At 35.9% G+C, this 20,617-nt stretch overlaps 1 protein-coding gene across 5 annotated transcripts in view; it reads right to left on the minus strand.

The window, feature by feature from the left end:
* The window catches only part of FAM13A (family with sequence similarity 13 member A), a 325,132-nt gene that overhangs the window by 48,502 nt on the left and 256,013 nt on the right, over positions 1 to 20,617 (minus strand). For 4 of the 5 annotated variants that reach the window (XM_023195427.2, XM_023195429.2, XM_023195430.2 and 1 more), the window contains 3 exons: positions 15,564 to 15,605; positions 12,739 to 12,918; positions 6,400 to 6,586 (listed from right to left, as the gene is read on the minus strand). In XM_023195427.2, coding sequence (XP_023051195.2) covers positions 6,400 to 6,586; positions 12,739 to 12,918; positions 15,564 to 15,605 — 409 coding nt within the window. The remainder of the gene's footprint in view (positions 1 to 6,399; positions 6,587 to 12,738; positions 12,919 to 15,563; positions 15,606 to 20,617) is intronic. The other variant, XM_023195431.2, reaches the window with a different exon arrangement.

Here is a 20,617-nt window from a genome sequence, read left to right on the forward strand (position 1 = left end):
TTTTTAAAAAGCAGAATCAACTAAATTTGACAAATGATTAAAATGTTGAAAGAAGGATGGAGGTGAGGAAAAGGAAAGGACTTGGAAAATGACTAAGGAGACGATGATGTGATTGAATCAGATGGGACTCTTGAATGAAAAAGAGATTGAGGAGAAGATGATGAGTTTGGTTTCAACATGTTGAGTTTAAAGTATTCTCTGGGGTGAACTGCAGACAGAATCCATCAAATGATAATTTGTAAGTCATTTGTAGACAGGTGACAACTGAAACCATGGAACTGGAGAAGCTCTGAAAGTTCAGATAGAAAAGAGATATGAGACAAAAATCTAGGTAACATTTAAATCCAAGCATGATTTATGGGAGCTTAGCCAGGGAAGGACACAGCAAAGAAGAAAATAGTCATTGTGGTATGAGGACAAGGAGAGGTCAACATCATTGAGACCCAGTGAGAAAGGGTTCAGACAAAGAGCCACAAAGTATCAAACACCCCAAGGCCTTGAGGAGGCCAAGAACTAGATGAAGTCATAGCACAGGGACCAGTGATAGCACAAAAGACCAGTAGAGACATGAAGAAAAGTTCTGTAGAGAACGGGGTTGGGGTTTGGATTGGGGTTGGGGGTGGAATCTAGACTATAGGGATTGATGTATAAATATGAAAAGAAGCATGGGGTCTGGGCGTGGCACCTCACTCCTGTAATCCTAGCACTTTGGGAGGCTGAGGTGGGAGGATCACTTGAGGCCAGAAGTTTGAGACCAGCCTGGGCAACATAGTGAAACTCTGTCTCTACAAAACATTTTAAAAATCAGCTGGGTGTGGTGGCACATGCCTACGGTCCTGGCTACTTGGGAGGCTGGGGCAGGAGGATCCCTTAAGCCCGGGAGTTGGGTATTGCAGTGAGCTTTGATCATACCACTGCACTCCAGGCTGGATGACAGAGTGAGACTCTGCCTCTTAAAAAAAATAGAAGAACTGAAACTAACAAGTACAGACTGTTCAAAATGTGTGATGGTAAAATGAAGAAAAGAGATTGGCCATCAGAGCAGAGGGAGCAGAAACATATTTACTGTGTTCAGTTTTACCTATTCTTTAGCATATTTAGTTGCATTTAAATCTCACAAAAAAAACACAATCTCACAAAAAGCTGCTATTTTACAGATGAAGTAAAAGGCTAAGTAATGTGCTTTACTTGCCATAGCTATGAAGTGAGATAGCTGGAACTGAAATTCAGGTATGATTATAAGACCTATTCTCCTTTCTTGAACCTTGACTGAGATTTCATGTACACCTGAAACTAAAAGGAAGTTGTTCATAAATAAGAGACCTATAGACTTTGTTTGTATTTTTTATATATTAAATGTAATATTACAGAATTCATAGAATCACACAGAACATATGTGGAGAGAAGAGAAACAATTACCTCTAATACTACTGCCACCACCATAATACAATCATACAATCACTTTTAGCTATATATCCTTTTAGCCTTTTTTCCTAGGAATGAAATTGTCATGCATATATGTGCATGTACTATAGATAATGCTTCATAACTTATTTTTATATTGAAGGGCAGTACAGTGGAATCCCAGCTCCACCACTTATGTGTGACCTAGTTGTTTAATCTCCTGTGCCTACTTTTCCTCATGATTAGAATGGGAATAACAATATCTACCCATGGATTATTGGGAGGGTTAAAATTGAGAATATATGCAAAGCACTTAAAATATAACTTGTCAAATATTTCCTATTTTATTATATAATCTTCATAACTATAATTTTGAATCATTGCAGAATATTTTATTGAGTTGACATACAAATGTTACTTGTCTGCTCTTCTACTTTTGAACATTTAAACAGCTTCTAATTTTCCATGATTATAAATAGCCTTGCAGTGAGCAAATTAATACATATGGTTTTTTCTATATTTAAGATTATACACCTAGTGGCTGGGTGTGGTGGCTCATGCCTGTAATCCCAGCACTTTGGGAAGCCGAGGCGGGCAGATCAATTGAGGTCAGGAGTTCGGGACCAGCCTGGCCAACATGGTGAAACCCCATCTCTAGTAAAATACAAATATTAGCTGGGCATAGTAGTGTGCACCTGCAAACCCAGCTACTCGGGAGGCTGAAGCAGGAGAATCACTTGAACCCGGGAGGGGGAGGTTGCAGCGAGCTGAGATCGCGTCATTGCACTCCAGTGGGCAATAAGAGTGAAATCCATCTCAAACAAACAAACAAAAAAGGATTATGCACCTAGAACAGAGTAGCAGAAGGAGAATTATTGGATAAAATGCATGAATGTGTTGTGATTTTTGACTCAAAGTATTAAACTCTGCCCTAGAGCGGAAGTTTGGAGATAGACTTTTTTTTTTTTTCTAAGCCAATGGAGATGAGCCAATAGAGAGGAAGTGTGTATGTGTAAATATGTTTTTATGCATGTGTGAGGTAGGCTGGGAGATGGATGTAAAAAATAGAATTTCCAAAGATACTTTTCACCTTAGAGGTTAGTCTTAGAATTTAGGAAACTTACTTTGTCATTTGAGCAGGAAAGAAAATAAAATAGGCAGAGAGCTACAGAAATTTGGAAGTGAAGTGAGGGAAGTTGAAACAGAAGCTGGTTATTTCAGCTCTTCAAAGTAAAAGAGGAGATAAGGTTTTCTTCTGGGAGAGAAGGAAGGGCACAGATATGAGCTTGGGGTTTAAGGAAAGGGAAAGGTTGAAATTGTGGCAATAATTTGAGGTAAGGCAGTGCAGTCTGATGTCCAGACTGATACCGCACTGCTCCGATTGCTGAGCTCTCAATTATCTGTAGTTTCTCGCTGATCATGATATCAAGAGGCAAAAGGACAGACAGAGAAAGGAGCCAGATAGTTCCCACTGTAAAGACACCACATCTGTAAGATGCTTTTCCAGGTCTACACCATATTCTCCTCTTTGGCTGTGCTGTGGGCCAGCAAGATCACTGTGAAGCCATTTACTCACTGTCTTCAGTTACTCTCCTACCATCTTCTCCTGAAAATGGCTCTTGCTGCCATCTTTCTACCAACACTGTTCTTACTAAGATCACCAGGGAGCTACATTTTGCTAATGTCAATGGTCGAACTCGCGGTCTTCTACTTGACCTATCCTCTGATTCTCCTTCCTCTTTGAGACCCTTGGTTACTTGGCTTCTAAGATACCAAACTTACCTCATTTTTCTTCTAGTTTTCTGGCTGCTGCCTCTTAAGTTTCTTCTGCTAGCTTCTCATCTCCCCATTCTCTGCCTCAAGGCCTTGTAAGAAGGCCTTTTCTATCCATATTCACTCCCTTGGTTATCTCAGCCAGTGTATCGGCTTTAAATGTCATTTATAATGCTCATGACTCCCACATTTGTATCTCTAAGGAGGACATTCTCCCGAAACTCTAGGCCCAGAAGCCCAGTTGCCTCTCTAATCTCTCTCCTCTTAGATGTCTAATGGGCAGCTCAGTCTTTCCACGTCAGAAACCGAACTTAGGATATGACTCCCAAAACTTCTATCTACTTCATCTGAGTAAATTGGCAACACCGGTCTCCTGGCTGCTCAGGCCAAAAATCTTGGAATCATCTTTGACTCCTCTTTTGCTTTCATACCCCACATTGAATCTGTCAGGTGATTTTGTCAATTCTATCTTCAAAATACATTCATTTTCTTACCCCACCTCATGACCACTGCAGTGCACAACTCCCAGGGGGAACAATTCATGTTTTAGTTGATGGGAACAGTGCTCCCTAGACCAGTGCAGGGTACAGCCCGTGAGTCCGTATAGCTGGCTCTTGTATCACCTCAGATCAAACCATCATCATCTCAAACCCAGATGACTGTAATGACTCCTAACTGGTCTCTCTGCTTCTGCCCTTGCCTGCTTACTGTCTAGTCTCAACAAAACATCACCAAATTTAAGTAAGCCAGGTCACTGTTCTACTGAGAACTCAATGGCTTCTCATCTCACCCAGAATAAAGGAGGGGTCCTTACAATGATCTATAAGGACCTATTTAATGTGCCCTGCCTTTCCATTACCTCTTTCACTTTGCTCACTCTTTTCCAACGGTAATGGTGTCTCTGTGGCTCCTTGAATATTCCAGAAAACAACTGTCTCAAAGCCCTTGCACCTGTGATTCCATCAATAAGGCTTGCTTCCTTACTTCCTCTAGTTCTTTATACTCAAGTGTCAAATTCTCAGAGAAGTCTCCTCTGGTTATTCCATTTAAAACTGCATCCCTTGCCCCCTCACAGTTCCTGTCCCCATTCCCTAGATATTTTTACTTTCTGGTTGTTATCACTACCTAATATACTTTATTCTTTACTTATTTATCTTGGTTATTGTCTGTTTCCCTGACTAGAATGTAAGCTCCAGGAAGGCAGGAATTGTTACCTGTTTTTCTCATTACTGTATCCACAGGATCTAAACTATTTCCTGCCACATAGAAAACATATAATTATGTATAATTTTTTTAAGCAATAGAAACAAATGTTTGGTCAGAATGTAAAGAACTTAAAATGGGCTAGGGAAAGGTTTTGGAGGAAAGTTGGGGAAAGTAGAATTAGAAGGTTAAATACGGAGGAAGTGAAGATACACAACTTAACTTTCAGGATGTAGTCTTAACACTAGTCTTTGTTGTATTCCCTGGCTCTTTGCTTTGTGGTTACTTGAGAAGATTAGATGTTTAAATTCATGGAATATAAGAACTGGAAAAAATCTTTGAGAACACCCTCACTTTAGAGATGAGGAATTTTTTCTTCTAAGTTGTACTGGCAGGGTTTTAAGTTATTCATTGCAACAAAGACACGGTCCACTGAGCTCACATGTGACAGGCACAATCCTGGAATGCGGAAACTGGCAACTGAGGTAGGGGCAAGTTCTTTCACATAAAAATCCCCAAATGGAATTAGGATCTTCCATCCCAATGTTTTTCAGCACAGACCATGTCCATAGTTTTATCAGTAAACATATATTCTAAGGAGTATATGTACTTTTCCACTTCTATTAAATATTACCATCTAACTAACTTATGACACTATTCCTGGTAGAAAAAATTAATGTAACCCATTAATGAACGTAAAAAGGGATTCAAACTGAGAAGCCTGCTTCATAGCTTCTTTTCACACTATAAAGCCAAGTCTCAGACTTCCAGTCACCAGATATCTCTTTGGCAGATAAGCAAATCATGGGCCAAATAGAGAGCTAATGACGTTAATACCATTTATCTTATTTAAATATTTACTTTTAACAACAAAAATGAAATTATCAGTGTTAAAAAAGTGTGTCATGATTCCAAACTTTAAATTCTTTATTTTGAGAATTGTACCAGACATAAGTCTGAGGTAGATGATTACTTCTGTCCATTCTAGCTGATCAGTTTACTTCCAGAAACCATGCATTGAGACATTATGGGGGAAAAAATCCTAGATTTGCATTTATGTATATTTTACTTATGGAAAAATTAGAAATCTTCTCCGAGCACATGCAGAAATTGACAATGAGAAAATAGGTGGCCCGTGAATTTTATTGAATGTATGAAAAACACAGCATGGAGCTAAAAACTGATCAGAGACAAAGTTCTTCAGAGGATTTGCACACCAAACAGCAGGAGAGGCTATTGTCTATTTTCATTAGGGATTCCAGTTCAGGTCATGTTATAAAATTTATCTCCAGGTTTTTGGGTTTGTTGTTTTTTTTAACTAAAGGGACAGACTTTGTTGCTTACTTTTCAGAGAAACTAACGCATAAAGGAAGAAGGATGATGAATGTTAAGAGTTACACTGAACAAATATTTAGCCATTGATTAAACCACTTGTAAAAACGTATACTATGTATTGAATTAATGGTCCAAGATTCAGGTCTGAGGCAACTACGTAGGGATTAGTTTCTTTTTGTTTCTGATTAATTTGGAAGAAAATACTTTAAAAGAGTATAGATTTGAAATGAAATTTCTGAACACGAAGAGATATCTGAACACGAAGATCCTCTTTCACTGTGCATTTCACCTTGCTTTAGTTCATTCATTAATTTATAAAACATATTCATTTAGACAAGAACAAATAGAATGGGGAAAAAGAAGAAAAAATGCTTTATGGGCAATTTTATTTCAAAAACAAAATTTAAAAATGCTTGAAAAAAATGAGAAAAAAACAATGGAAATCAGAGTGTGTGGTGTCTCTCGTTCCTCTGTAGAATGTAACATTTCTCAGCCTTAATTTTTGTATTTATTAAAAAGAAATACATATATATATATACTTAGTAGCTCTAAGGTCTCTTCCAGAACTCATATTCTGTAACATTATAAAACTGAAGACTGAAATTACTTTTAGTTTTTTACAAAGCAAAGCAAAGAGATGTAATATTTCCTAACAAGTAAAATTTTATAGACATATTCACTTACCACAAGACCATCTTGATTGTCATGGAGCTCAGAAAGTTTAGTACTGGATTTCTGACGTTTAGGTTTGCTCCTTTCTCCAACACAACCAGAAGTATTTTCTTGTACTTTTTCGACTTCCTGAGTATTCAAAATACAATCATCAAGGTGGTTGAACCCAGAAGGAATACTTTCTTTGTTGATAAGTCCCCTTGAATTGAGAAAAAAGCTTAATTTTATTTTAAAAGATCAAATGGTCATTTAATGATACTCTAACTACATCATATCATACCTAGGAAATCCAAAGAGTGCCCAGAAATTCCAGTTTGCATCTCTGATCAAAATCTGAGCAGAGTGCTACTCCTGGGACTGCTTGGTGCCAAACAAATCAAACTGAAAGAGAAATAATTCCTAGAGGCAAATTGGCAAGAGCTGTTTCTACCAATGGACAGCTTTTGTATTTTACTAAAAGTAATTTGTATTCAAACAGGGAGAATAGTGCAAGTTTATACAGAAATTTCCTATTATTCACAGTAGATGTTTAAATATATATATATATATATTTCAAATTTATAAATTAATGCAGTGTATGGAGCAAAATCTAAAAAGGAATTATATCTTCCATTTTAGTAGTATAGCAATGTGTATTTCAATCTCACTGAATTAGTAATAGATAATCTTAGTAGAAATCATATAAGTTAATAAAAAGTATGGAATATAAAGCATTTTAACTGAAATCTGGATTTGTTACTTCCAAGTACAGACATCTTTCATGACATAGTTGTAGAAGTAGATATGAATGTTGTAATTATAGAATTTAATTCATTTGATGTTCATGAAACAGTTTTAAGTATTAATATCTTAAGCATTCCTATAATAAGTTTTCACAAAAGTAAATTAGCAAACTGAGTTAAAAAAAAAAAAGAAACAATATCATGGAACAAATAAAACCATCAGCACAGCATCATGGCTGGTAAGGAACAAATAAGTGAGACTTTACTCTCCTCCTTCGTGGTATGAATGAGTTAATGTACCTCCCTAAACACCTAAAACTGTATCGTGAAATAAATGAATTCTAAAGAGTAAAAAATACATATCATATTTTACTATTGGCTCAACTATATCCCAAAATGAAAGATAACATTAAATATTTATTCTGAAATCTGAATTCGTATCTTTAGACAGGGTATAACAGAGGCAAAATTATGAATTAAATACTATCATAATCTTTTCAAAGTTATACTCTCTTTGGTAATTTTTAACACTCCATATTTTAGTCTTTTTTCTCCAACTTTAATGTGAAAATATATATATTTAGTAAAATTATGTAAAAGATTTATGCACATTTATGAGATTTTCTAAGTACAAAGTAATTGAAGACAGGAGGAGCAGCTGATACGGACTAAATGCAAGCATGTATACTTATGCACATGCTCTTCAATCTCTCCCCTCCACGCACTGAGAGCAGTGCCTTCTGTGGGTGGCTGGATGAATTTGATCTAATTTTAAAACTCAAAAATTATTTATTTTACTATTTAAATTCTATCTTCTTATCACTCTTCATACTTTTTCCTAGCCTTTTTTTCTGTTTGTTTTTTATTTATTTTTAATTTTTGTGTGTGCACAGTAGGTGTACATACTTCTGGGATACATGAGATATTTTGATACAGGCATGTAATGCATAATAATTACATCAAGGTAAATGAGGTATCCATTCCATCAGCATTTTTTCTTTGTGTTACAAACAATCCAATTACACTCTTTTAGATATTTTTAATGTACAATTAATTTATTTTTGACTCTAATCATCATGTTGTCCTACCAAATACTAGGTCTTTTGCAAACTATGTTTTTGTACCCATTAACCTAGTTTTTGGCATACATGTCCAATTTTAACTTTTTTTTCATTTTTTTTTTTTTGAGACAGAGTCTTGCTCAGTCATCCAGGCTGGAGTGCAGTGGTGCGATCTCAGCTCACTGCAACCTCGACCTCCCAGGTTTAAGCGATTCTCCTGCCTCAGCCTCCTGAGTAGCTGGGACTACAGGCATGTGCCACCACGCTGGCTAATTTTTGTATTTTTAGTAGAGACGGGGTTTCATCATATTGGCCAGGCTATTCTCAAACTCCTGGCCTCAAGCGATCTGCCTGCCTTGGCTTCCCAGAGTGCTGGGATTACAGGTGTGAGCCACTGCGCCCAGCCTCAATTACAACTTTTAAATGGAGGACCTTGAATGCTTGAAAGCTAGTATGGACTGACTTATGTACCCTCAAAATTCACATTTGGAAGTCCTAATCCCCAATGTGACCATATTTGGAGACAGGGCCTTTAAAGAGGTAAATAAGGTTAAAAGAGTCATAGGGTGGGACCCTAATCCAATAGGACTAATGTCCTTGTAAGAAGAGGGAGAGACATCAGGAGTGTGCAGACAGAGGAAGGGGCACGAGCAGACACAGTGAGAAGGTAGCCACTGCATGCCAATGTGAGAGGCCTCAACAGAAATAGACACTTCTAGCACCTTCACCTTGAACTTACAGCTTCTAGAACCATCAGAAGATAAATTTCTGTTGTTTAAGCCACCCAGTCGGTGGTATTTTGTTATGGCAGCCCAAGCAGACTAAAGACAACAGCTAAAAACTATTTTAAAAAATAAGACACTAAAATTTATTTTATGATCTTTTTGAATAGTGAATGAATGACTAGAATAAATCCTGTCAAAATAAATATATGAAAATCTGACCATGCTATTGTGCTCATGTGCAAATCTTGTTCTCCCCCGAGGAAAGTCTTTGCTTTTACGGGCATCCATGTGTCTCTTCTACTTCACTTTGTTGAACTCTAATTTCAGTTACACTATAGATCCGAGAGGCTGGGTGCAATATTTGTTTTTCATCATTGAATCACCTTATAGTACTGGGTCCTCAATTATCACTGTTAAAGACTTTGGAGGCACTTTGTTTAGATACAGCTCTGTATAAAACACATGATTATATTTCTTTAAATCTAATCTTAGATGGAGCAGGTGTACTCAATTCCTTCCTGCAATATTCTGTCAGATTTCAATCATATTTGACATAACTTGGATTTGACTGAACTTAGATCTCTGGACCTCTCACTTTCATTATCTAGATTTATTTCCACATTTTTTCAGGATTTTCTCCTCACCCCTACATACCTACTTAATGTCCTGGCAATGCTGAACTATTTATTATTCCCCAAATATAGCCTGCTTTCTTTTACTTTGCAGGATTTTAATATAGTCTTTATATAACAAAGAAACATTTGGATCAATTTTCCAGTTCATTGTGTTATTGGAAGATTGAAAACCATTTTCACTTAAATGATGCTTTGCTTTAAAAACATATTTATTATGATTTTTTTTCAAACATATACAGAAGTAGAGACACTATCACAACAAACTTCCATATACCCATCACCAAAATTTCACATTTCCATAAACTTGGCAGATAAATTTTTTACTAAATGAATTTAGCTGAATATTTTTACATAATGAAGATTTCATGTTTAAACTTTTATGTTTATATAGTAGCAAACAGTAATATAGGTCTGATTATATTTCCTTATGAATTCAGACAAATAACAAATCATTTGTACCTATGAATGAAGTTATTTGTAGTCTTCGTCTATCTTCGGTACTGCTATTTCAAAAATTGGCCATGATGACTTTAGTACGACTTTACTGACTCTTTTACTCATCTTGAAATATAGTCATCATTGGCTTCTTCAAGAATGCTTTTTAATTTGTTGCATCTCTAAGTTACTAGAGGCAAAATAATAGATAATAATATAAATAGATTCCTATGTTTCTAAACACTTTTTAACCACTTCAAAAAGCTTATAGTTTTGAATAGAATATTACAGCCTAGCTTAATCTTTCCTTATTTTTTGAATAAAGACTTGTGAAAAATCTTAAATGAATCAATTGTATAGAAGCATATACTATGATAAACTCATTGACTGTAGGCTATATTAATGATTCTTGACCTTCTTATAATTTATGACATGTTCATGACTCTCCTGGAGATACTGGAGAAGACGTTTATGGTGGTGGCTCATTGAAAGGAAGGTTAAAAGAGAATTCTGACACCGAAGAGGAGATGCTGAAAGAATCAGCCCGCTGGAAAAGTATTTCAAGCAAGCAGATGAGCAAAAGGAAAAGAGTGGAGGTGGGAAGAAATAAGTGGAATGAGAACGCTGGATCAAAGAAGTTGAATGAAAGGATGACAGAACCCAGCATGAAGATGAGGGGAGAAGGGTTGCAGGAAATGACTACTGACCTGCGGTCAAAGCTGGACCAGACAAAATTAGGGGATCTGGGGGCTTTGAGAGATAAGGGTCTCAGTCTTCCAAAGACCTGGAGAGCTAAGAGAAGCCGTTCAGTATGGACTGGGAGTTGAAGGACTATCAAGACACGATTGTGTCACAATGTGTCAGGTTAGGTACTATTTGCACCCCAAGATTCTCTTCCTCAATGCCCAACTATAATTTGACCAGGAGTGGTGAAGGCAATACCAAGAGAAGAACAATTAAGGGAAAGGCTAGGGTTTCCTGGGTATAGTCTTCAGACCATCACTCAGCTACCATTCCCCATCTCCTTTTGTTCTCCTGATGTTGCTGGTAAAAAACAATCAAGATAACTTATGCTAGAAATGTCCCTGGGCTTGGGAAGCTCTCTATTTAAATTCTTCAGGAGAGGTGAGGCTGTGCTTCACATTTCCCTGCCCTGTCTGGCCCTCATCTGTTTTTACCTCCACTGTCCTCCCCGAGACCTGCTGCCAAGCATCCACCAACAGCACCATCACACTCTGTTCTCTCTCATGCTCCCCACCACTTCCCACTTCCACCTGCTAGCCCTCTGTCCAAACAAAGAGGGTGGAAAGCAGGATATCGTGACACACTGAGGATATTTTTAAAATGCAAAATGTTGCTACATACTCCTCAGCAAAAAATGAGGCAGAGGATAAGAACAGTGTCAAATGAATAATTTGTGCTTTCTCTACAACATATTAGAGGTAGTATACAAACTAATTATATTTCTAAACATTTTCTATAAACATGTCAGTAGCTAATTTTAAATGTAAATATCTCATGTCATGCCACAGGAGTAGAAGAAATGTAAATATCTCCTGTATTATAATTTTTCTATTTTCTAAATGAAATATTACAACTATTCTATCCACCAGCTCCATGAGAATTTATTTGAAAAGTACTGCATATGTTACTTGTAAATCAGTGGGTTATATTATTGATACTGCTTTATTTCTAAAGTTACATTTGCTAATATAGCACTTAAACATCTCGGTGAGATACAGCATGAAATTTATTTATACTGTTTATCTTTTGTGTTTTTCTTTAAACAAAACAAAGCTTTTTTGCTTTTTCCATAAAGGGTTTAATGTAGATTATGAGTCTAGGTGAAAAAGAATGAGAATGAGGGGTGTATGACTATTATATATTCATAAAAATTAAAAATTAAAAAAGAAAAGAAAGAAAAAGAATGAGGGGGGCTAGGGTCTGGTTCAGTTTAGTTTTTGACATTTAATAAGGAGTTCAAAACAACCACCATAAAGAGGCTAAAGGCTACAATCAATAAAAATAACCTTGGAACTTTCAGGGAAAATATATGAATATCTGCATAGTCTATTCTCTATATAAATTTATTTTCCTTGACAATTTAAATCATGATTATTAAATAATATAAATGGTAATTGCTCATCTGTATTTTATTAAATCTTTTTTCATGGAGAATAAAGCTCTTTGTAATACTGTTCTTAAAATTCATACTATGGGAATGCCTTAAAATTAGTGATTATTATAATAAAGAACTTAGGCTTTTCATTTTTTGAGTAGATTTAAGCCTAACCTTTCTTATGCTAAAACATAATCAAATGTTAGAGTATTATAGTGACATCTGACTATTTAATCACATAAATATAATGGAGAAATCAGCTGCTTCATAAACAAGTCTAAATAGTCAACTTAATGTTGCCTAGCAAGAAAAAAAATACCTCTGGACAAGCATATGGTAACTTTCTCTACCCATGGTTCAGAATCCCTCTAAATAAGATATTTATGAGGAAGCCATAGGGTGTATTCAATCAGAGGTGGTTTCTAACAACATACCAAATGTCTGGATGAAACAGAAATATTTATGCAATCACTTATAAATTTCCAAATGTAGCTAAGTTTAGAATAGACAAACTGAAAACTCTTAAAGTTTTAACCTAAATACTGAAATGGGAGAGGACCAGGAGGTACGACTATAACACAGTGACTAATTTGGGTGTGTATTTTTAAAAAGAAGAGAAAACTCAAGTAAGAGGAAGAATCAATGCCAACTTACTTGTCTCTCCCACGTCGAACTTCATCCTGCTCCTTGGACTGGCGGCGGCGCTGTCTGGCAGATGTGGCAGAAGATGCTGATGGTGTTCCAGATTCTGAGTCCTCTGAACTTTGACCTCCAGAGTTATTAACATCAAAAAGATGTTGTTCTACAGCTGATCGGATGGTTCTTTCTAAGAGTCTGGCAAAAAAGAATGCAGAGTCATTCAAGCAGTCAAGTTCGTCAGTGATCACCTTAAAAAAATATGTGCCTACAGTTTTGGGAACACCTGTATTTCCAATGGAAGGTCTTTAGAACTTCATGAGCAATGATGAGGCATTAATCTAAAAAATATCTGCATTATGTGCTAAAACCAAAAGTAAATGAAAACAATTCTGCCAATTTAATAATTTTCTCATCTTCGTGAAGCTAGTATTGCTGAAATGCTCATGGCAAGTCTAGCAACAATTATGAGGCATTCAGGAAACTGGGGTCAGTTAATATAAGGTAGAATGAGGAAAGATTTTTTTTTGCCCTCATAGAATAATAGTAGACCTATTCTCACAAAGGCAATTTCATACCAATTCTACAGAGGAAGAAAGAGTGATTTGCAAAGCAAACTGGCACAAATAATTTTATGATGCCTATTATCTATTTAGAATCTAAGGCAAATTATATGAAAATAATGATATTTGGGGGAAAAACTCACCAGAACAATTAGAACTCATAACAGCATGGCATAATCTTTCCTAACCTCTATTCAATTAAATTGTGATGTTTATAATTAAAGTTGCATTCATGCAAACACCCCAAAACATATTATTGACATTGGAAGGATAGATTTACTTTGTTCAGCCTGAGGAAAATAGATAAGCACAAAGGGCTGAAAAGGGCATGGTAAGCTATAAATGGAATCATTTTTAAAGCTGTAGAATCTTTCAAGGTGTGTAAACCTTCTTTTAGCACCACATTATTTCCAAATAAGCTGGTGTGGAAAGTTCTTGACTCCTCAAACCATGTTTCTCTTCACTTGAAAAAGAACTATATATATATTCTAAATGCTCAGGCTGAGAAATAGCATTTACTTAAATAAAATGTGTTTTGAGAACTTAACTAATTTCAGATTTTTCAAATGCAGTTTTATAATCCACTCATAGTTATCTTATTCAAATTTTATTAAAAATATTTTAAGATCAGGAGGAAGTATAGTCCAATTAACTTGGGCATTAGAACTTTTATACATAGAACTCCATGTGTCAAATGATTCAAGATTATTTAATTGCAGTACAGAGGATTGTGAGTAAATTAATATACACATAAGAGATGTACACAATATATAAATAACACATTCATGAGGAAGCCATAAAATGCATTATGTCAGAGGTGGCCTCCTACAACATACCAAACATCCAGATGAAACTGAAATACCTAAACAGAACAACCCTGCACCTTTTCCAAGCTATACAAGACCCATAAGGAAAGGTTATTAGGAAATGAAAAAGGCAAGAATATGTCCGTCTTGGTGCAGTTCTTGAATATCTTTGAAACTGACAAAGCCAAAGGAGGTCAGTCCTGCCCTCTGATTGTTTTCTCTCCCAACAAGGAATTGAAAAAATTGAAATTCATCCTGTTAGATCCAAATTCATTTCAACTAGTGCTTCTTCTAATTCTTCTCTCTTCTCCCTATCACACCACATCCACCCCACCTCCTACACCTGATCCTTGCCAAGAGAAGATGCTCCAAAAAGGCCCACTCATGTCCCAGCAAGTAAGGAGAACAGGTACGTGTGATGGAAACATATGTGGGCCAGGAGCTGTTCCGTCATTCAATGACTATTTACTTAGTGCCTAATATATGCCAGGCACTTTTCTAGGCAGTAGGGAGATAGCAATGAACATGACAAGCTCCTTCTATTTACAGAGCTTACATTCCTGTAGGGCAAGATAGATAATAAAGAAATAATGTAATTTCCAATAGTAATAAGTTCTCTAAAACACTGAGTAAAGTGGTGGCAAGTGAATATGGGTAGTTAGGAATAGAATCCTGGATAAGATGACACTTGAACAAGGAGTGAATGATAAGAAAGTGCTGGTCAGGCTGAGGAACAGCCAACACAAAGTCTCTGAGGCAGCAATAAGGTTGGCCCTCCCTGGGAACAGCAGGTCTTGTGGCTGAAGTGTAATGAGCAATATGGTCAGAGGCGTTAGCAAGGACTGATAATTGGAGTTTAGGTTTAGTCTAAGTGTCAGTGGAAGACTTTGGAGGAAATGGCATGTGATGACATAATTAAGAGAGTACTGTCACTGCCTTGTGGACCAGGGACTTGTTGCCATCACTAACTTGCTTTCTTTTCTGCATCCCTATTAGACTGTAACATCCTTGAAGACAGGGCCCAAGGCATCTTTGACATTACACATCTAACATGTACCTGGTGTGTTGCAGGCACTCAGTCAATGTAGGTTCAGTCAAATGAACTAAGCAGGAGTAAAGACATGATTAATGGTTTAACCTTTAATTACATTATCAATTGCAAGATGCCTCCCAAAGCACATTAGACTACTTGCTAATATTAAATGATCCTGGCATTATTTTTAATGAAGTAAACAAAAAGCTCGTATTTTCTAATGTTGGAGTCGTCTGTAGGAATACACATACAGAAGCTCAAATAAGAAAAGCTATGTAGTCCTCTCCTCTATATAGTTTAAAAGTCACTGGCTGCTTATTATCTGAATCTTCCAATACTGTACACCATTAGACTTGCTTTTTTTTTTTTTTCTGTTTAATAAGTGGGAAAGGGCATTAAAAATAAAACCCAAAGCCCAAAAACCCAACCCAAATAACTTACTCTCCAGTTGCAGATACATTGCTGACTTGGGGTACATGAGCACTGCAGAAAAGAAGCAAAGAGAAAGAAAGTCAGGTTAGATGAAAGATCAGAGATGATGAACCAAACATCTGAAGCAGATCGCAGGCTGAAAGAAATTAGCTCATTCCCAAGTGATCCTCAAAACAATGTTTAACCATCCAATGAAAGATGCTCATTTTCACTTGCTAGAAATGGAGATGGCCCGGCTTGCTTATAACAGTGGCTTTTTTTCCTTTTAAAAGATGTCCATGGCAGACAATTCTATAAATTTGGAGAACCACCTCTTAGCTGTCAACCTATTGTCACAGCAGCCCTAGTTCAAGGTCTTTTCATTTTCCTAAAATGTCAGTTGTGGCCAAGTGACTTCCTGCCACCTACTTCACCTATTTCTATCTTTCAACAGCCCAAATCCATTCCCATCCTTCTCCTCTTAGGCCAGGAAACAGAACACCTTTCTAAAACACTGCCCTCAACAGGCAGAGGGCAGTGGGGACCACAGGGATAGAGAACAAGGAACCAATATTGTTTTCTATATGACTATTTCTAAATCATATTTTCGAAGCCACATTTTTTCCCTAAGTTTCTCAGGATGGAAAGCATCTCAAGCTCTGTAATGTGTCAGCTTAACATCTAATTTATAATGTTTTTGTTGAGCACCTACAAACTTTCATGACTTTCCCATTTTTTCTAAAGCCTGAATTCTTTTAAAAGTATTGAGAAGTGGTCAACACAAAGTAGAATGATAAAATTACAAAACACTATCAGGTTAGCAAGCTTTGGAACTTTCCCCCTCATGCTTGCACTTATGTTCACATAACCACAATGAGTGTTGAGGCTGGCAGTTATTTTAATTGTATTAACACATTACATTCTCACAATCTGCCCTCTAGTGTTTAGTTGGCTTTTGAATCAAGATTTAAAAGTGTCTATCCTTTAAAAAAAGAGGTTAAATATTGAGCAGATGTGAGACAATCTTTAGTCGTGTCAAACTATTGTTCTACCTAATAGTTCTAATAGTTCTTTTCCTTCTTTGTAGAAGACATTCAAAGAAAATCAAAGTTGTTGAGGACCAATATTGATAGTTGTCTTTTAATTACTCCAAACATTCTAATTTATACGGTATAATTTTCAACATATGAATATGTTGCTTGGGAATCATCTGTCAGGTTTTTCTCCCACATAAGTGTATATCTCATCTCTTTCAATGTAGAATCTCAAAGCCTCAAGGGATTGTATAATATTTCTCATTTTCTTTCATCACACTCCCTCCCACTACCACCACCATCATGTCTTCCATAGTACTCATTATCCCAGAGGTGATCAAAAAATGTTTACTCTTTAGCCCAAGACAATTTTCTTTAGTTAAAGCTGTAGTTCTTTGTTACGGCCACAGACCATGGCTGAAACCCAGAAAAACCACATAAAATCATGTAATTAGGTAAAAGGGAAGCTGATTCAAGTAAGTATTAAATAATTAAGAAGATAAATAAATAAATACAAACACCTAAGACTTACGGAGTACTTACTATGTTCCAGACACTGTGCTAAGTACTTTTTACATAGATTTTTTTTTCACTTATTATTTACAACAATCCTATGAAGAGGTACTACTGTTTTCAGATGAAGAGGGTAGAAAGGTTAAATAACTTACCCACAGCCATAGAGCCAAGAAATAAGATAAGCTGGGATTTGAACCAAGAAAAGTTTTAGCTCAGAGTCTAAGCTTTTAATCACTCTACTAGCTTGTCTTTCAAACCATTACTCACTACAGTCATCTCTGGATATGGAGGCCTGGCCTTAGGTATTTTACTTTGCTTTTAATTACAACAATTTCTCTTCTGCCTTACAATGCCTGTTATTCATAGTGGTTCCCAGGCTACATAACCAACAATAAACCCCTTTCTGCTTTCTGTCTTTAACTGGAACAAGCAGTTCTTGCTTTTGCTACTTTGTGGCTCACCCTCTGTAAATTCAACACTATATAATTAACTCCTATACTCCACTTCTCAGTAGAGTTACACAACCTTGGTTTTGAGAGCAGGGACCCATGTGAGTAATAACTCGGGGAAAACTCAGAAGAGAGTAAAGAATGTGGATCTGCTAGATGCTAAAAAACATTCCAAAGACATGTCATTAGCTTGTTAGTCCCCTATGCCATCTCAGAATGAAAACATGTATTTCCTCTCATCCTTTCTACATCGTTTTGAACTGTCTTCTTTTTGACTATTAAAGCAGATCCTGATGTTTTGACGTTCATTTTCTATGAAGGGAGAGTGAAGAAAGAAAGGCAAGAAAGAAAAAGACAAGGAAACAACAAACAAGATCAGGGTCTGAGATTTCTAACTCTTTAAATAAGGGCTTCTTCATTCTTAATGTGCATAGGAAATCACTTTGGCACTCGTTAATACAGACTGTGATTCAGCAGGTCTAGGTCTTGGGAAGAGGAAGCTGAGACTGCATTTCTAATACATTCCTCAGTGATTCTAATACTGTTGGTTTGTGGAAGACAGAGTGGCAGAAGCTCTATATCCTTGCAACCAAAATTCTTTAAAACTTCAATTACTTAAATATCCCAATAATGATTTTTAAATACTGTTATCTAAGTAATGAAGGTATGATACAGAAAACTCATGTTAACCTCAGTGAATAAAAGTCAACACATTGAAATTTCTCCAACAGCTTAGAGAAAAATGACCTGAACCATCTAAATCAGTTGTAGAGCACATTTCTCAGAATACAAAAGTAAACAAATAAATCAATAATAAAACCAAGTAATTAAATCATATTCATATTTTTGCTAGTATATTTATTTTAGGACAGTTTTAGAATAAAGTGTGATGTTTTTAATAGTCCTTTGGAATTTCTGGTATATTTAACTAGTCTATAATTTCAGGTTCTTTTAATAGAATTCCTATAAATAAAGTATTATGAGAAGATATTTTCCATTGGTAATCAGAAAAGAAAGTTCTGGTCTTGGCTCTGCAGTTGATTAGACAAAATCACTGGCAGGTTGTTGGTTAGCTTGGCTGCATTGGGTTGGATTCTTCACACAGAAAATGAAAGGTCTGGCTAGTGATCTCTGTGGTTTCTTTTACCTCTAAAAGAAACCTCAAAAAATTGTTCTATCTCAGGTTCAAGCTTACTGCCTAAAGTTTAAATCATTACAAAAGGTTATGACTGCATATTTAGTTTTATGACATAGTATCAGATAAATTTATGGTTTATTAGTTACCAAAATAACTTTGGTATTTAGTTCAGGTATCCACCGTCATAGTTCCTGTGGGATGTACTTAACAATTCACCCTTAACAAAATTTTAAAGAATATTTAACAACAGCAATAGAGATTTCTTCCATAACTAAGATACTGACAAAAAGGCAATAAGCATTTAAACAATAAGCAAATAAGGCAAAGTGAAAGATAAAGAAATTTCCTTCTTCATCTGCATGTAGCTTGCTTTTTATCTTCTGCGGAGAGCTAAGAATAATGAATTTTTCTTTTTCAGAGTCCTTGACTGATTTGCTAAGAAAATTTCTTACTTATGCATTACAAACAGTTGGATATGGAAGCGTTCATTTCCTAATGTTGACAAAGCAAGTATTTAAAATGGAAAGAAAGATGCTCACTCATATGCAGATCCCAGTTCTATGGCCAAATTCAAACCTAAGCCTACCGTTAGTGATGATGCAACTGAATATTCTATTGGTATGGTCATTTAAAATAGATTCTAAACCTACTTTGAAATATAGTCTATGACATACTGAAATATCTTTAGTCTTTATTTTTATTAGCAAAACCCAAACTATATTTCCTTAAGCCAATTATGCTCGGCAATATTAGTCTCTAAAATTTGCATGTGATAAGATGCACAGATGCCTGTTGACAAGTGATTCTTTAATTAAATCTCTTGATTTGAAATAAAAAAGCATATATTTCAAAAGAGGTTTCAAATTTACAAAATGGAGACATCTTGAAAAGCATGTGTTTTCTTTTCTGTGTGTTCTCTTATTTCAGTATGTTCTCCTCTATGGCATATAAAATCCTGCCTGTAAAATATTACCATTTTATTAGGAAACATGAGGTCCAACAAAATTATCCGTTTCTCTAAGATATAATATTTAAATTTACTCTATTTTTCTAGTAGAGCAAGGATTAAAAAGACAATTATGAGATGTTTGCTTAAATAAACCTAAGGATAAATCTCATGTAACAATCATCAAAATCGCCTAAAATTTTTAATTTGTCAATTTAACAAAGTATAGTATTTTCAGTATCATCTTAAAATACTATAAGTTGATACGCAGCATCAACATTATACATATATAACAACACACATATTTGTTATTGTGTAACAGCTTTCTAAATTAAATTTTGTTCATAATTTTAGTGCATTCTTCACAGTGTCCTACATTAAAACAATTCAATCCTCAATATTTATTCCTTTTGCTTTAACCTCTAGCTATGATTATCATATGCAGAACTTTATCGGAACATTTGTAGGTATTTAAACTCTGATAAAAGTTGCATCATCACAAACATTTTGGGTAGCCTCAAATTTTGGTTTAAAATTGAATACTGTGCATAATACACTAGAATAAAAATTGAAAACACACTACATGGATATAACTCAAAAAGAGGAAAATATTTATCCTCATACCTTCTCTAATTCAAATTTCCTATTCTTTTAAATAGTCTGATTTGAAGAAAAAAATTACTCTTCACAGCTATATCTTAATACTATATAAAATTGGCCGGGCGCAATGGCTCAAGCCTGTAATCCCAGCACTTTGGGAGGCCGAGACGGGCGGATCACAAAGTCAGGAGATCGAGACTATTCTGGCTAATACGGTGAAACCCCGTCTCTACTAAAGAATACAAAAAACTAGCCGGGCGACGAGGCAGGCGCCTGTAGTCCCAACTACTTGGGAGGCGGAGGCAGGAGAATGGCCTAAACCCGGGAGGCGGAGCTTGCAGTGAGCTGAGATCTGGTCACTGCACTCCAGCCTGGGAGACAGAGCCAGACTCCGTCTCAAA

Source organism: Piliocolobus tephrosceles, chromosome 3 (genome assembly GCF_002776525.5).
Source record: "Piliocolobus tephrosceles isolate RC106 chromosome 3, ASM277652v3, whole genome shotgun sequence".
NCBI classification, from domain to species: Eukaryota; Metazoa; Chordata; class Mammalia; order Primates; family Cercopithecidae; genus Piliocolobus; species Piliocolobus tephrosceles.